A 16322-nucleotide genomic window follows, 5' to 3' on the forward strand; every position below is an offset into this window, starting at 1 on the left:
AGGTTATTTTCTTTGTACTGTCACAGCACTTACCATTTTGTATTTAAATAATATATTTATATCTCTGTCTCCCTATATAGACAGTAACCTCTTCTAAGGACTAACAAAATTAACAGCACAAAGCAGGTGCTAAACATTAAAAGTCAAATTGAATAAAACAAAATGTGATTGTTAATCATAAGAATTGTAATAGCCAGCTCTTATAATTAGCATATTCACTTCTCTATTCATATGCTTTTAGTGTTCTTATGTCATCTGCTAGTTTTTACCATTTTACCTTTATTTTGGTTTAAAAAAATAATCTACCTCAATTCCTTTTTTTGCAACTAGGCAGAGTATACATACGTATATAGAGCACAGCTCTGTGACTTTGGTGAAATTATATAATGTGTCTTAGTCATAGTTCCTTTATTAATAAAATAGTAATTACAGGATCATATTCAGTAGGTAGGATTAAATTAGGATGCTATAGTCCCAGCTACTCGGGAGGCTGAGACACAAGCATCACTTGAGCCCTGGAGGCAGAGATTGCAGTGAGTCAAGATTGCGCCACTGCACTCCAGCTTGGGCTACAGAGTGAGACTCCGTCTCAAAAAAAAAAAAAAAGGATTCATGTGAAATATTTTATATAAACTATAAACATTGGCCAGGCACGGTGACTCACGCCTGTAATCCCAGCACTTTGCGAGGCCGAGGCAGGCGCATCACTTGAGGTCAGGAGATCAAGAACAGCCCAGGCAACATGGTGAAACCCCAGCTCTACTAAAAATACAAAAATCAGCCTTGTGTGGTGGCAGGCGCTGTAATCTCAGCTACTGGGGAGGCTGAGGCAGGAGAATCGCTTGAACCCAGGAAGTGGAGGTTGCAGTGAGCCAAGATCATGCCACTGCACTCAAACCTGGGCGACAGAGTGAGACTCTGTCAAATAAAAAAAAAAAAAAAAAAACTATAAACATTATATACATAAGTAATAAAAATTGCTTATTTTATTAAAATCATATCCATTATAACAAAAAGTACAGTGGTTAGAGCTCTAAACAACAGGAAATACCTTAAGAAATAAGATAAACTTTAAATAAGAAGGTCTTAACCTTTCTGCTGCTGAACTTTTAAAATTGAATTCAGTATAAAATTAATACCCCGCAGTGGCCTTTGCACAATCCTATATCTCCTTAGTTTCCTGTACTTCATGAAAGATGTAGGAGAAATAAGTGATTATTTGAAACTGTTCAGGTTCTGAAACACAATCTGCTATCATGAATATTTCATTTCTTGAAAATATTTTCATGCTTATCCTTTTTCAATAATGCCACATCATAATGCTTTATTTCATCTGCCTGTGACAGACATCATTACTAATCCTATATAGTTGCTTGTTTCACGCCACGCTAGAGCAGCTATTGAATTTCCTACAACATGGCAGCCAATCCTGACATTCATATGAGGAATACTATGATAAACATATAAAGGACTATAAATAAGGCAACAAGAATTAAAACATCATAGGTTCTGAAGGTGGCATCTTGACTTAATTGAAAGAAACTCAATACATAAGCAAAGCTGAAGGATGAAAAGGAGAAACAATTACCAACTAGTTTATAAACCACAATTTAATCAACTTACAGGGCAACTAAACCTAGCACTCAGATCTTGTTGAAACCGGCTTTTATGAAACTTGGTTTTATGAAACTTGGTTTTTAATGCCATTCCTCACCAAAAAGAATCATGGCTTCTGGAGAAATGGCTAGCTTCAGGGCTAGATAGAGAAGGTACACAATTATCCTGGAGCACCTTGCTATGCCAAAAAGTAAGGAAATGCTCAAAAATGATTTTTTAAAACCTATCACGAAGACTTAGAATTATAAACCACCAGTAAAAAATTTTTCTAATAAAAAGTAGCAGGAAATGAGGAAGAAGGGAAGACTGGTAGAGCAGGATGCTGAAGACTGACTAGTAAATGAAGAGGAAATACTGGCACTGGTACATCAGCATTTTGCAACCATGACAATAAAGCCTGATCCAGGCAAGAATTATTAGTAGATGCTAAATCAAGAAGAGAAATTTCAATTTAGAGCAGGATATATGCAGGGTCTCTGAGTATCTCCCCATGGATTGCTCATTAATAGCAAGGGGATAAGTAGTAACTAAAAAATAGACAAACTAGACAGTATCTTGACCAGATAAATATTGAGAGCTTCCAGATGCGATGCCTGGAAAAGGAAAATCATTTATATAATATCATGGCTAGGAATGCAAAATCTGAACTTAACTCATGAGAAAACATCAAACAGACCTCAAATGAGAAGCATTCTATTAAAAAAACGAAAGAAAGAGCAAAGGCGCTGTATTCTTCAAATGTATCAGTGTTATAAAAGACAAAAAAGCAAACTGAAGAATTGTTATAGATTAAAGATTAAAAGAGATTAAAGAGACCTGACAACCAAGTACAATACACCGCTCCATGCTGGATCCTGTACTGGAGAGAAACATAAAGTAAATGTTTATAAACTACATTACTAGGTACACTGACAAAATTCAAATATGAATGGTAAGTTAGGTAATGGCAATATATTAATGTTAAATTTGCTGACACTGGATATTATACTGTGATTATATAAATAAAATGCCTTAATCTTAGGAGATTGGATTGCGATATTTAGAGGTAAAGGAAGGCAATAATATCTGAAACTTTCGGAAGATTCTAAAAAAAGAAGAATATAAACATATATTCATTCTCTCTATACATATGCGTTCTCTCTATATATTATTTCCTAAATATATTCATTCTCTCTGTATATATGTATACACAAACGTATATATGTGGAGAGGAGAGACAGGGAGAGAGATCACATGATAAAACCAATGGGACAAAATACTAGCATGTTAACACTTGGTAAGTCCTAGCTTTAAAAGAATATAGGTATTCTTTGTACTATCTTTGCAACTTTGATGTAAGCTTAAAATTATTTCCAAATACAAAGCTTGAGGGGAAAAAAAGCAGGCAAAATATAAACACAAAATTCAGGTACTGTGAGAGAGAGGAATCAGAGAGAGCAGGAACGCACTGAAGAATATGCTGAGTGCTCTCGGTGACACTCGTGGCTGTTCCTCTTATTGTTATGCTTTATAACTACCTATGTGCTACATATATTCCTGTGTGGGTAAAATATTATATTAGGAAATATTACATCAGACAGAATAATAAACAAAAAATAATGCTCTGTAAATTGTTTTAATAATTTCTTCAAAACTACAATAAGAATAGGAAGAGCCCTCACAATGCAAGCACAACAGGACATACACTAATAGGTATTTCTGGAGTAACAATCATTAATTTAATTTGTTTTTATTCCTACTGGGTTAAAGCATAATACTATAGTTAGGTCCAGTTATTTAGTTATCTTCATTCTTCCTCAATTTGTTAGTACTTTTTTCTCTCAGCAAAAAGGCTTTTGTTTTTTAACACAACATGTAGTACAGTTAACAAGAGTTAATACACACAATTATAGCTAACATTGGTTGCTTACTAAATGCCAGGCACTATGCTAATAAGTACTTGATATATATCTTTCAATTTTCACAGTTACTTGAGCAACATATATCCTATTATTTCCCCCTTTTCACATGGGAAAAAAAACAGAAATAGAAAGGTTAAGTAACCTGTCCAAGGCCACACAGCTAGTGTGAGTCCAAATTTGAACCCAGAGACTCTCATTCTAGACCTCATACTTATAAACAACATGCTCCACTGCACCTGAACCTGAGATTCTGATCCCAAATAGTTCTTACATTGAAAACAGAGGTAAAATGCCCACATAGTACTTTAAAACCAGTGAATAAGCAATAGATTATAGCTATTATTTCCATTCACTGAGCAACAAATGCTGTACATAAAATAAAGACTATCTTAGATTTGAATTCCCCTCTTCGTTTTTCCTTTTGACCACTCATTAAAAAAAGGAAAAGGTATTATTAAGTAATTAAGATGCTACCAGAGACAAAAGGATAGAAAAACTTTTAAAATATTCTCAATCTATATACACTAGATAATCCACATTTTAAAAATATTGAATATGCTTATATGGAAAATGCTGGTTATATTGCATATAGGAAAAAAGAGTTTTCTAGCACAATAGAATTCTCAGGTGTATTAAGTGGATATGTCATTTTATGGCAGCCCAGCATCCAGCCCTTTTCCTGACATCACCCCTACTTCTTTTGGGGGAATTTTCTCTACTATGCAGTCCTGGTGGAAGCATAAATCCAAATACATGTTCTCCGTTACGGAAACCAAAGACATCTTTTAAAGGCTACTTCCAGAAAACTCTCTGCTCACTCCAATGGTATAGGGAAGTGAACATATAACCCAAGTTCAGTCAGTCAGACACATTCTCTCGAGACTTCGTGTATTAAGCAGAATCAATGCACATACCAAAGACGTGGTTAGAGTCTATTTACGCCAGCAACACAGCCTAACCTTTTTGTTGTTGTTGTTCCTGAAAGTTCTTGCTACCAAGACCTTCCAGATCTGCCTAATTCTTATGTGTTTCAAGTATAACTCTTTAGTCTCCCTTCAATCCTGTGAGCTTTTCCCATCCCAGATACCAGATATGTCTAACAAATTCCTTTTTTGCTTTTAAGTCAATCTGTTTCCTTTACTGGCAACAAGAGTAACAATGACGACAAATCTGTAAAATAAAATATAAAGCATAAGGGGATAAAATTATATAATCTTATTTAGCAGTTCTTTGGGTGACTTTTATTCTTTTCCAATGGTTTAGTATACTGGAAAAAGTACTGGCCAAAGTATTTAAAGAGCTAAAATCTAGTCCAGGCTTTCTATCAGCTGGCTTCAACATCTGAAGTGTGAATTCATTCTGGTCCTCATTTTTTTTAAATCTGTAAAGGAAGATGGTTTGAACTTCAAGTTTTGTTATATTCATAATACCATGTTTTATAGAAAGGACCAAATATTTCAATGACAATACCAATAATACAGACCTTCTTTCAAGAAATTAGCACATGGATGACTGTTATAGTATTTCCTATTCTTTTTTAGTAATAGTTTTCATAGAAATAAAATGTTACAGTAGTTTTTCAATGACAAACAGGAATCAAATACTTTTAGACCGTTTCCCTAAAGGGATGACATTACATATCTTAGAAGATTTAGCAGTAAGAAAAAAATTGGTTTGAAATATTACTATCAGTAAATAGCATTACGTTTTTAAGATCCATAGGCAAAACAATGCATCTTCTATAGGCTTTTACATTTTGTAATACCACAACATTCTCCTGAAATGTAATTCCCTTCATGTTTTCAAATGTTGTATAAGTACCAGCCTTACACAAAAGTTTCAAGTTCAAAAGAATAAAAAATTCCTTTAAAAGATAACTGATTATTAGTTAGACATGTTTTGCTACAGTTGTATAAAATTCATTGGTGTAATTACTAAGGAATATATTCATAATAGTATTAGGATTTCAATTTTCACGAAAGGGCTAAAACTACTCATGTCAAAGTCAGGCAAAATTTTGCAAACTGGCATTAATCATAGATTGGTGAGAGTCTACAAAGCCAGTAGGAAACCACAGAATAAGGTCAGAAGGAGTTTTAATGTTGAAACCAATAAATCGTAGAAAAGTATTGCTATCAATTCTTTAAAAATTAAAAAACAAAGCCATTTTCAAAAGCCAATCAAGATTAACAATCATTAAATCACATCTCCAAGAATAATTATTTAATTTTAACACTTATCAAGCATTAACTGTATTTAAAAGGCAATGAGACTTTGTTCTTCTCATAAAAGTTTTATCTCCCTAGACCTAGGCTTAGATATACTATCTGTTACCACCTCTCACAGCAATTCAAAACACAGAACATCTATCATGGCAGTCATTATGCTAAATTCTGTATGGTAAAGAGGAAGGTGAATTAGTCCTTGGTCTTAAGCACTCACCACCATGAAATCAACTCAATATAATGTGATCCATGCTAGAAAACAATGGTATTTAGTATAATCTGTTAAGGAAGCAATTAATTCTGTTTAGGGACAGAGGAAAACCTATAAAGAAAAGGTGACATATTAAAATTTTATAAAAGCATCAAAAACTCTTATCCAGACAAAGGACTTCATTGTCGGTCAGATCTGAGTTTAAACCCAACTCTAACCTGTGTTGGTCATGTGAAACTGAGCAAGTTGTTTGGAAACCTAGAATCTAGGCCTAGTTCTGCTGCTCTTGAGCCATGCCCTTAGGCAAAATTTAACATCTCTCAGCCCCAATTTCCTAATCAATGGAGAGAGTCAGTGAGTCATTCTCTATGATCCTTAATTTCCCCTCCAGTAATAACATGACTCTACACCTTATAGTAAATTAGAGAAATTCCTAATGATATTGAATGTGTTCATTTAGCAAATACCTCTAGAATACCCAACAATGTACTACTGGGCTTAGCAAGTGGAATATATCATTGAACAAAATAAGCAAAAATCTCTGTTCTCAGGGAGATTACACAGAAAACATCTATGGAAAAACTTTTAAAATACTTTATTGAACCCTTGTTCAAACATAACTTCCCTGTGCAGTTGACATATACGTTAAAAATAGTTAACACTGGAAAATTTCCAAATAACCATAAATATTAACACAGAGAAAGAAATCTAGATAGTGATGAAGCATAATTAGTACCACTATCATCAAAATCCCGTTTCTCTAAATTCACACTGAGTCAGTGAGACTTAGCGGCGTGACAAAAAGGCAGCAAGTTAACGAGATTCCCCTACACCAATTTAGTATATAGCCATATTTTTTTTCCTCACTTAAATTATTCCATAGTTTCTTAAGAACTATGATACAACCAGGTAAGTTTTATTTAAAGATAAATAAAATCTGTACATGGTGAGAAAATATTAACACTAAAACCTATAATCTCACTTCTTTTTCAGACATTCCACTTCCATACCTGGTGTTTTTCAGCCTCATTTTAGGCTATTTTATTATATAAGATTTTTATTTGAGTTATGTATTATCACTGTTTGATTTATTATTCAATAGGCAATTGCAAGACATCCATTCTTAGGCATCTTCAAAACAGAAACACAGTCAGAGTATGCCAGGTGATGGAGGGGCTACAGAAAGGATACATGATGAGGTAAGGAAGAAGAGAATATAGTTGCCCTCAAAATACACAGCAACTTGAGGAGAGTCACGGCAAGTCTTTTATAATCTTACATGCTTGGACTCTTCTTTACTAATCTACTAATTTCTCTGTACGACTTTTCCCGTTCTCTCGTGGCGATGTCTTCTTCATGGCTGCTACAGTATCCTAGATTCTGCAGCCTGCCTTCTCTCAAAATGTCTGCATACTTTTGCATCTTTATATTAATTGCATCCCTTTCTTAGAAAAGAAGATCTTACTGGGGTTGTGGTGACTTTCCAGTATGGAGTATAAAGTCCTCATGTTCAGCCCCCTTAATGGCTGTGTGCTTTTGACTGCCTTTGGATAATGGGGTCACAAGATTTTAAAAAAACAAAATCTTGTTAGCATATGCCTAAGGCATCCATCAAAAGAGGACTATAGCATAGGAGGTACCAGGAAGTTTCTAAGAAAGACATGCAAGTACTTTCTGTGGACTGTTCAGCATGTAATGATACAGTATCACTATAGAGACTGTATATACAGAGACTGAACTTAAAAGTCACTCCCACAAAGTTGGGCCATTTCTTTGACTGTCAGGCACTTTCTGTGGAATGTTCAGTATACAGTGATACATTATCACCACAGAGACTGTATGTAAAGAGACTGAACTTAAAAGTCACTCCCACAATGTTAGGGCATTTCTTTAAAGGCACAGAAGTAAACACTGGCAAACATATATAGCATATACTAAAAATTTAAAATTCTAAAAGGTGTGAAGAGGTGGGTGTAGTCATATGTTTATGTAATTTAAATAGGCTCAGCTTAGGAAACTATTCTTTGAAGCAAAACAAAACAAACATACAAATAAAATATTGTGAAAACACTGTTTTTAAAGGTGAGCTGGTCAGCATCAAACATGCACTTCAAAGTAGCGTGTCTTAAGTTTCATAATTGGTATTCTTCAAACTGTGAAACTCAGAATATATTGACAAATGGCCACAATTTTGGGTGAGAGAACAATCACCTTGACAAACATTTTCCAAAGTTTCAGTATTCCAATTTTATCAAGGAGAAACAGCCAGCATTACACAATTGCCAGTCTGAGGTTCTGTGCCAACATCATGCATAAAAATTGCAAGCAATGACCAAACAAAATATAAAATACAAAGGACAAATGCTTGAGGAAATGGATACCCCATTTTATATGATGTGATTATTATACATTGCATACCCATATCAAAACATCTCATGTATCCCATAAATATATACACTTACTATATGTCCACAAAAATTAAAATAAAAAATTTGAAAAAAATACAAAACACAACAAAGAAAACTTTGGAATAATACTTCTTTTATGCTGAATACTTCTATAAAATACTGGAGCTACATGAAAGAAAAGAATACGTATCTCTTGTTCTCTTTCCTTCTGTCAGTAGGCACAAGATAAATATTCCTTCACCCTCCACCTGCCACCCACCAGATCCTACTGGCTGCTATCATACAACCACAAAATAAGCCACCTCACAAGGAAGCAGATACCAAGGAAGGCAGAGAAGAGAGATGGAGCTGACTGCCTGTAAGCATTCAAATGATCATTGACTTTGTCACTTCTTCTGATGAGTTCTGTTCTTTTTTGTTTTAACATAAGCAAATTCTGTTTCATAAAAAAGAGGAAATGATGAGCGTGGTACAGGATGGCAGATAAGAAAGGGTATTTAATCTATCTCTTTCCCTCCTAGTCTACCCAAAAGGCCATGAACATAATGTATGAGCAAGGATGACAAGAAACACTAGTTTTGCACTAGCAAAGCAAAACGGGGAAAGAATAATATGAGCAGTCATAATTCCTCATCGGTTTCATTTTTCCATTTCAAGTGCTGTAGATCATTGATCATGTTCTTGCAAATACCCATAAAGTCTACACATTGAAGATGAACAATCAGGGTAAAAGTGAAAATAAAACATTGATGTAATCTGTTTTGTTACCCACCGGAGGAAGGAACCTATAAAATTATCTGAAGTTTTAATTACGGAGGATTAAGAGATTTGCCCCTACAAAATCTTCCAATGTTTTCATTATTGAGGATTAAGAAACTTTCCCCAAAACACTTTAAAGTAGTGTTAAGTGGCGAAAAAAAAAATTGTAGAGAGAGAGATCACATGCCTCCCACAGGGTAGTTGTTAAATGAATATTTCTTAAATTTAACTGAAAATATAAAAAAGGAAAGAAAAAATAAATTTTCTATGAAAAGGAAAAAGAATTCAAGATGATCAAAAAGGTTAACATACTGGAAGACAGTGCGGCATTTGAAGAATAAAGGTTGGTATCATTTACTGGGCAGAATTGTTTTGAAAACTGGATGAGATGTTTGCAAATATACTCAGCAAATGTCATGCAGTAAATACATTGAAATTGAGAAAAAAACACTGAATAAAAGAGAGAAATCTGCTTTTCAGTGCTACTAAGTAAGGTGAAGTGGAAAAGAGGCCGTGCAGTTAGGATCCTCTTTCTTGGTCCTTTCGTGATCCAGGAGCTGCTACTTGTAAAGCTGCTCTGGGGCAGAGATTTCAATTTCTCTGTTTTCTTGACAACTTTAGTTATAAGCTTTGCTAATGCTTTTAAGTTCCCATAGGAGAAAAATTGGTTAGTGAGGATTATGAACTGAAAGAAAATGCCTTCAAGGATGGGTTGGTAAGATTAGGATAAATTCTAATATTATACAAAAATAGTAAGATTATACTCTACATAATTTATACCAAATTAATTTCTCCTGTGCTGAGTACAGTAACTCATAAATCCCAATCACTCTGTCCCCAAGCATGAATGAAGAACATGAGAAAATACATCAGGGATTTAAATGAATGCATTTTTAAGTTAAGGAACTCATATTTGACAAGAATGGCTTATATTTTAGGAAATACTATTTTGAATCAAATCAAAGTTGAGGTGGGTTTTTTTTTCCCCTACTTTTTTAATCGTGGAGGGAAAAAAAAAGCCAAACATCGATTTCTGATGGTAGGCTTGCTCTGACCCTTCACATTTTAGTCTGCAGCAAAGACCTCATTCAGTTCCTGAAAAAAGCCAAGCCCTCATTATGGTCACTTCAGATTATACAATGGGAGCTGCTCTGAACTATCCAAGCACAAAGCAAGTCTCCAAAAATTGCTCACATGCTAAAGCTTGATATTGTCATAAGTGCCTATAAATGCATACCGAATAATGTAAATTGGTAACCTGCTGACAATGCATTTGCATAAATCAAGTCAATATTCATGTAATAAATTCACCACTGAGCCTTTTATCTTTCCTAGTACTGATCATTCTGTAGCTAGTAAAGTCCTAGACTAGGCTGGTAACTTAAAGTTAATGAATGGAAAGACTGGCATCCTAGAAGAACAACTAAGAAAAACCTAATAGAACTTAGTGATAAGAAGCTAGTTCTCAAGAGGAAAAAAACCAAAATTAGGAAAAAAAATGATAACTCAACAATTCCACAGTGAGCTTTTCAAAGTTCATTCTTTCTCCCACATTATTATTGTCCTTATGTCTAACAAGTACTCTGATGAACAACTTATCATAACGCTCCTTGCATTTTTCACAGTATAAAGGGGAAAAAGCCATATAGCTCTTACCAAGTTAAACCCAAAAGACAGTCAGACCCTGAGAGTCAAACAAGTAAAGACGTAAGTAAAATGGCTCTGGCCATAAATCAAAAGCTAATAGGGCCTGACCACATGAGTCTGACCCTTTAATAGTATTCTCTCCTAGGTTGGCAACCCAAGTGAGAAAACAAAGTGTTGGGGTTATGTAAGCCTGTGCAAAGACACTGGATGCTGCACTCAATGTTAGCTATAGCTATCACATTGCTGAGGAAAAGTTACATTAAATCAGAGAAAACTATTGTCACTAAGTCTAGACTTTTCAGAGATAAGAAAAAGTGAAATTTAAGCATCAAATATGATATCATGATCTATCAAGAAGACTTGAATATTTTTGGTAAATGTTTACAGTTCCTACTACAGTTTTATCTCTTTCATAGCGGAGGGTCTTATACTTTAGTGTTGTCTCCCACTATTTAGGAGGTGCTCAGAAAGAAAGTCTTCACTGATTATTAACTCAGCAGAACTCTCAGGATGTAAACTGTAGACTAAAAGTACTCACACAGTGATGCCATATTTGCCAAACATTAAAAGGAATAGGCTTGAGACACCACGCCTGGCCAAAAGTGACATTTTTGAACTGAGGTTCATGTGAAATTTAAAAGTCTTTGTCTCTATGAGATTATGTAGTTGGGTAAAATAAAGTAACCAGAGCAACAACAATAACAATAGTAATACAAGAAACCTAAAAACATATATTACTTGAGACATGTTATAGTACCATTTTTAAAGAACTCAGGCTCTGGATTTAAAATGACCTGGATTCAAATCCTACACAATTTACTAGCTCTGTGACCTTGAACAAATTACTTATCTTCTCTCAGTCTCAATTTCTTAAAACAGTTAGCTAACAGAGAAATTATGTAGAGTAACATTGTGTTACACAACACACACTCAAAATTATAAACAATGAAGAGTAATGGTACAAATATCTAAAGAAATCTGACAAGTTTGTAGGTAAAAAAATAAATTCCAAAAGTAAAAAAAGCCCTATAATCTCATTAATTTAAAATACATATGTGGCCAATACACATAAAAAGATGTTCCACATCATTAATTATCAGGGAAATGCAAATCAAAGCCATGAGATACTATCTCACATCTACTAGGATGGCTACAATCAAAGAAATAGATAATAACAGTGTTGATTAAAATATGGAGGAACTGAACCCCATACACTGCTGGTGAGAATGTGAAATGGAGCAGCGCTTCCGAAAACAGTTTGGCATTTCCTCAAATGCTTAAACACAGAGTTACCATATAATCCATCAAGTCTACTCCTAGCTATATATATATGAGAATTGAAAATAGTTATTCAAAAATTGCTATACAAATGTTCATAAAAGCATTATTCATAATAACTAAAAGGTGGAAACAATCTAAATGTTCATCAACTGATGACTGGACACATAAAATGGGGTCTATCCATACAGTGAATATTATTAAGACATAAAAGGGAATAAAAAGTAGTGACACATAGAACATGATGAACCTTGAAGACATCATGCTAAGTGAAAGAAGTCAATCACAAAGAACCAAATATCATGTAATTCCATTTATATGAAATGTTCGGAATAGGAAAATCTATAGAGACAGAAATCATATTAGTGGTTGCTAGGGACAGAGTGAATGGAGGTGGTATGGTGGTGACGGCTAAGGGATGTGGGGTTTTCTTTGAGGGTAATACAAATGTTCTAAAATTATTCTGATGAATGTACAACTCTGTGAATATACTAAAAGTCATTGAATTGTATACTTCAAATGGGTGAATCATATGGTATATGAATTAAATTTCAGTAAAGGTGTTTTTAAAATAAATATATGTAATATGTATTTGCACAATAAAAAAGTATATATAGTTATTTTCTTCTAATATTGGATTTTCCCCCTAGAAGTAGCTCCTTATCACCAAGTTCTATAAGTTTTTCTTAGTCATTCTTCTATAATGTTATTCTTTCCTTTCCATTTCATATATAAATATATACGTGTGTGTATGTGTATGTGTGTATGCATTCATATATATAAAGAAGGAAAACATCCCTCTATAGTACAGCTCTATAGTATAGTATCCCTCTATACTACAGCTCTGTAGTATAGTATCCCTCTATAGTACAGCTCCATAGTATAGTATCCCTCTATAATGCAGCTCTATAATATTCTTCATGCCCAGCACCTGTTTCTTTGGTAAACTGCTTTTCCCTCCATTCTATGTCATTCTAGTATGGCTGTCAGTCACAGGAAATCCCCAAATCCCACTCCTGCCACAGAAACTGCACAGGAATTTCTGCCAATGAACTGTCTCAGCTGTTTATATTTCCATGCTTCCAGGGGCCTATTTATTCAGCTTGGCTTTTGATTCTGTGATACAACCACATTTTATCCAATAAGTCCTCTTCTTATTTTGCTTAGATAATCTCTGAGTTTAGGTTGCTTGCAATTACAAAACTCCATTTGATATACACTCTAAACTGTTTTAATCTCTTCACCCGAAGTAATTCTATGAACAATTTGCTGTTAATCCTACCACAGTATTTTCTATGCATATACAACTACACATCCACATATATATCTTATCATAATACTATACATAGTATTAATGTACCATAATTGATTTTAGCATTCTTCCATTAATAATTCTAACTTAACTAAGTTTTACTTATTCATTTTTCTTTTAAAATCAAGGTGAATATGGAGAATCCATTAAAAAAAATCATGTTAAAATCCAAGAAATATTTACGGAATAGACTTGGTAGTTGAAGGTCTTTTTTTTTTTAACACAACTTTAGATAGTACAAAAAAAACCAAATATAATCTCTAATCAATTTTTGTTTACAATGTAGTTTGGCAGGTAATACAGAAAAATTATAAAACAATTATATGTCAGGATATAAGCAAAATTGCATGATAATCATCTTATACCAGTTGAAGCCATGAAAATTCAATTCAAGTTTATTAAATGTCAACTGTATAATGTTTTCTGATCTGCGGATTGTATTGGCATTCAAAGGACCACCCAAAAAGTTTATCGTTTAGCATACTTATAATCCAGTTAGTCAACATTTTATAATTGTCACAAATATAAAAATTGATAAAACTTCCAGCAAATTTAAATATATTTAAGACAAAAATGTTCATGACTTTTATAATAATACTTCACATTTATTAGTACTTACTAAATCTTATTATCTAAATTATTTTTCAAAGCAATTCTATGAAGCAGGTATTGTTATAATCACGCAAGGGCACCGCTGTAGTTGTAACTGGCAAATCAGAGAACTGAAGTCAGGAGTCTTTCTATCTCTAAAATCCCTTTCTTAATCAATACCTGTTATATCAAAATTATTTTAATGACTAAACAGTTGAACTGAAGAGTTTTATAATATCCAATTGCATTCTCACATTAATATTAACAAAAAAGCTGTTAGCAACAAATCCATTTTCTGAATCAGCTCAAAGACTTATTAAACTTGAGATCTTCTTGTTACATGAGAAGTTGCAGTATCAATTTCTTCAGCTCTATCATGAAGGTGAATTCAGATCAATTCAAGCCACCTAGTTGACTTGCAATCTTTACAAACATAAAAACAGGTTAGTATCCTCTCTTAATGGTGTAGTTATTCTGCATGAGAAACAGGTATACAATTCCATAAGAATACAAGATAATTTAAAACATATAATAACTACATTGTTACACAGTAGACCTTCCCATATTTATGCATATTTAATTATAATATTTATTAAAAGGCTAATGAGACCATTTTGGAACACATTTACTGAAAGGCTAATCCGGCAGTAGAATACAATTTGTTTATTAATTGAAGAACACAATACATGACATTTGTACACTGTAAGAGAAGACCAGAATTGCCAATAAAATATCATTGAAAACTTCAAGTAACCCTTATGGTAAAAAAAAGTCCTATTAAAGATAAGAAATATCATGTACAATATCACTTCCTCACTTCTACAACATAATTCAAACTTAAACTGATATGTAAATGAAAATTTATATTCCAGTCAAAGAACGCACCCAATGAGAGTACATAAATTATATATGTATTATGCAGGATAATAGTTGTTATAGACATTTAATCAAAAGCCATTTTAAAAACTGCAAAATATGTCAAGATGTTTACATGGTGAAATGAAATTTCATAATATGGCACCTTAAAACAATCTCACATTGGATTGCTGCACCTCAGAAAAGCACTATTGATATTTCACTGAGCCAAAAAAAATAATAATTCCCTTATCAAGTGAATATAGTGGAAAGGAACCAGGCTGAAAGTCAAATAGAAATACCAGTCATTTTCGCAAATAATAATATATTATTAATAATGATACATATCTGAAGGCTTATAGTTTCAAAATCCGAAAATTCCAGAAATATAAAATGGCACATATTATCAAATTCTAAATAACAAAATTGTCTAACATGTAACTGCCTACTATTTGCTCATCAAGTAAATAAGAACTCACTTTAAGATTAAGAAAACTAGCAAGTCAGTTCAAGTCTGGAAATTTTAGATAAAATAACATTCATGAACAACTTTATTTTCTAACATTAATAACAGATTTCATACATCCACATAAGTTTAGGTAAAAACAAAATCCATGTATACACTGCAAGTGGCAACTGTTCTCTATAGCTGATTTAGTATTATGAATTATCTAAATAAAAATCAAAAGTAAGTTACTAGAAAATAGTAAAATAGCTCCATCGAAAACTCTTCTGTGCATATTCTGCAACATGAATTAACATAAAATGATTAAATCACTGCTAATTTATTTGTCAGGAAAAAATACTACTTTATTATAATATCTAAAAAATTTGAAGGCACTTCACAGTATTATGTCTTTTTGTTAACACCATCCAATGGTATATTTATTAGTTGTCACATGAAGGCCCCGACATGAGAGTTTTTAAACATTTATTAAGAAATACCTTCTACATTCAAAGTTAGGTATTTAATATCTTTAAGGAATCTGAAATAGACTATATATTCATTGACTCCTACAATATGCTTCAGCCAGATAACGATCTTTTGTCAAAATACGAGCAGGCTAATCGTGTGGTCCTCCTCACACAGACTGATAACAACACCCAGAATGCAACAGAAACAAAACTATTCACCTAAATGAACGTGAAAGGACTAGTGCTACGATTCAGTTTTTTTTTTTTCCTTTAAAATTTTAGTCCCTTGAAATTTAACTTCTTGAACTAATATGCAGCTATTAAAAAAGCGCAGATATGTAATCAATATTTTTACTAACAGCTATTCCCTAGGGTTCCTTAAATATAAGCAGCAGAGGTATGCAAGATGGAAAATTTACCCAATTAGGTTTTCCTGGACCAATTTAGCTTGTCCAGCTATTGAATATTTTGACAATAAATAGTCACGCTTGAGTTTGAGAGAGAAAAATTAGCCCTTTAGTTATCACTAAAACTAGTCTAAAATTGGCCATCCGGCTTGTCTCTGATATACTCTGATATCATATTGTATCATCAGAAATTGTA

At 33.2% G+C, this 16322-nt stretch overlaps 1 protein-coding gene across 11 annotated transcripts in view; it reads right to left on the reverse strand.

The window, feature by feature from the left end:
* The window catches only part of IMMP2L (inner mitochondrial membrane peptidase subunit 2), an 886329-nt gene that overhangs the window by 713601 nt on the left and 156406 nt on the right, over nt 1-16322 (reverse strand). Inside the window, exon 5 of one of the 11 annotated variants that reach the window (XM_063642130.1) lies at nt 978-14372. The exons of 9 other annotated variants lie outside the window; for them this stretch is intronic. In XM_063642130.1, the coding sequence (XP_063498200.1) occupies nt 14357-14372 (16 nt within the window). In that variant the 3' untranslated portion in view covers nt 978-14356. Of the gene's footprint in view, nt 1-977; nt 14373-14415; nt 15548-16322 lie in introns of those variants that run through there. One more of the 11 variants, XM_055283716.2, reaches the window with a different exon arrangement.

The sequence above is a fragment of the Symphalangus syndactylus genome, chromosome 6 (assembly GCF_028878055.3).
Source record: "Symphalangus syndactylus isolate Jambi chromosome 6, NHGRI_mSymSyn1-v2.1_pri, whole genome shotgun sequence".
Taxonomy (NCBI): Eukaryota; Metazoa; Chordata; class Mammalia; order Primates; family Hylobatidae; genus Symphalangus; species Symphalangus syndactylus.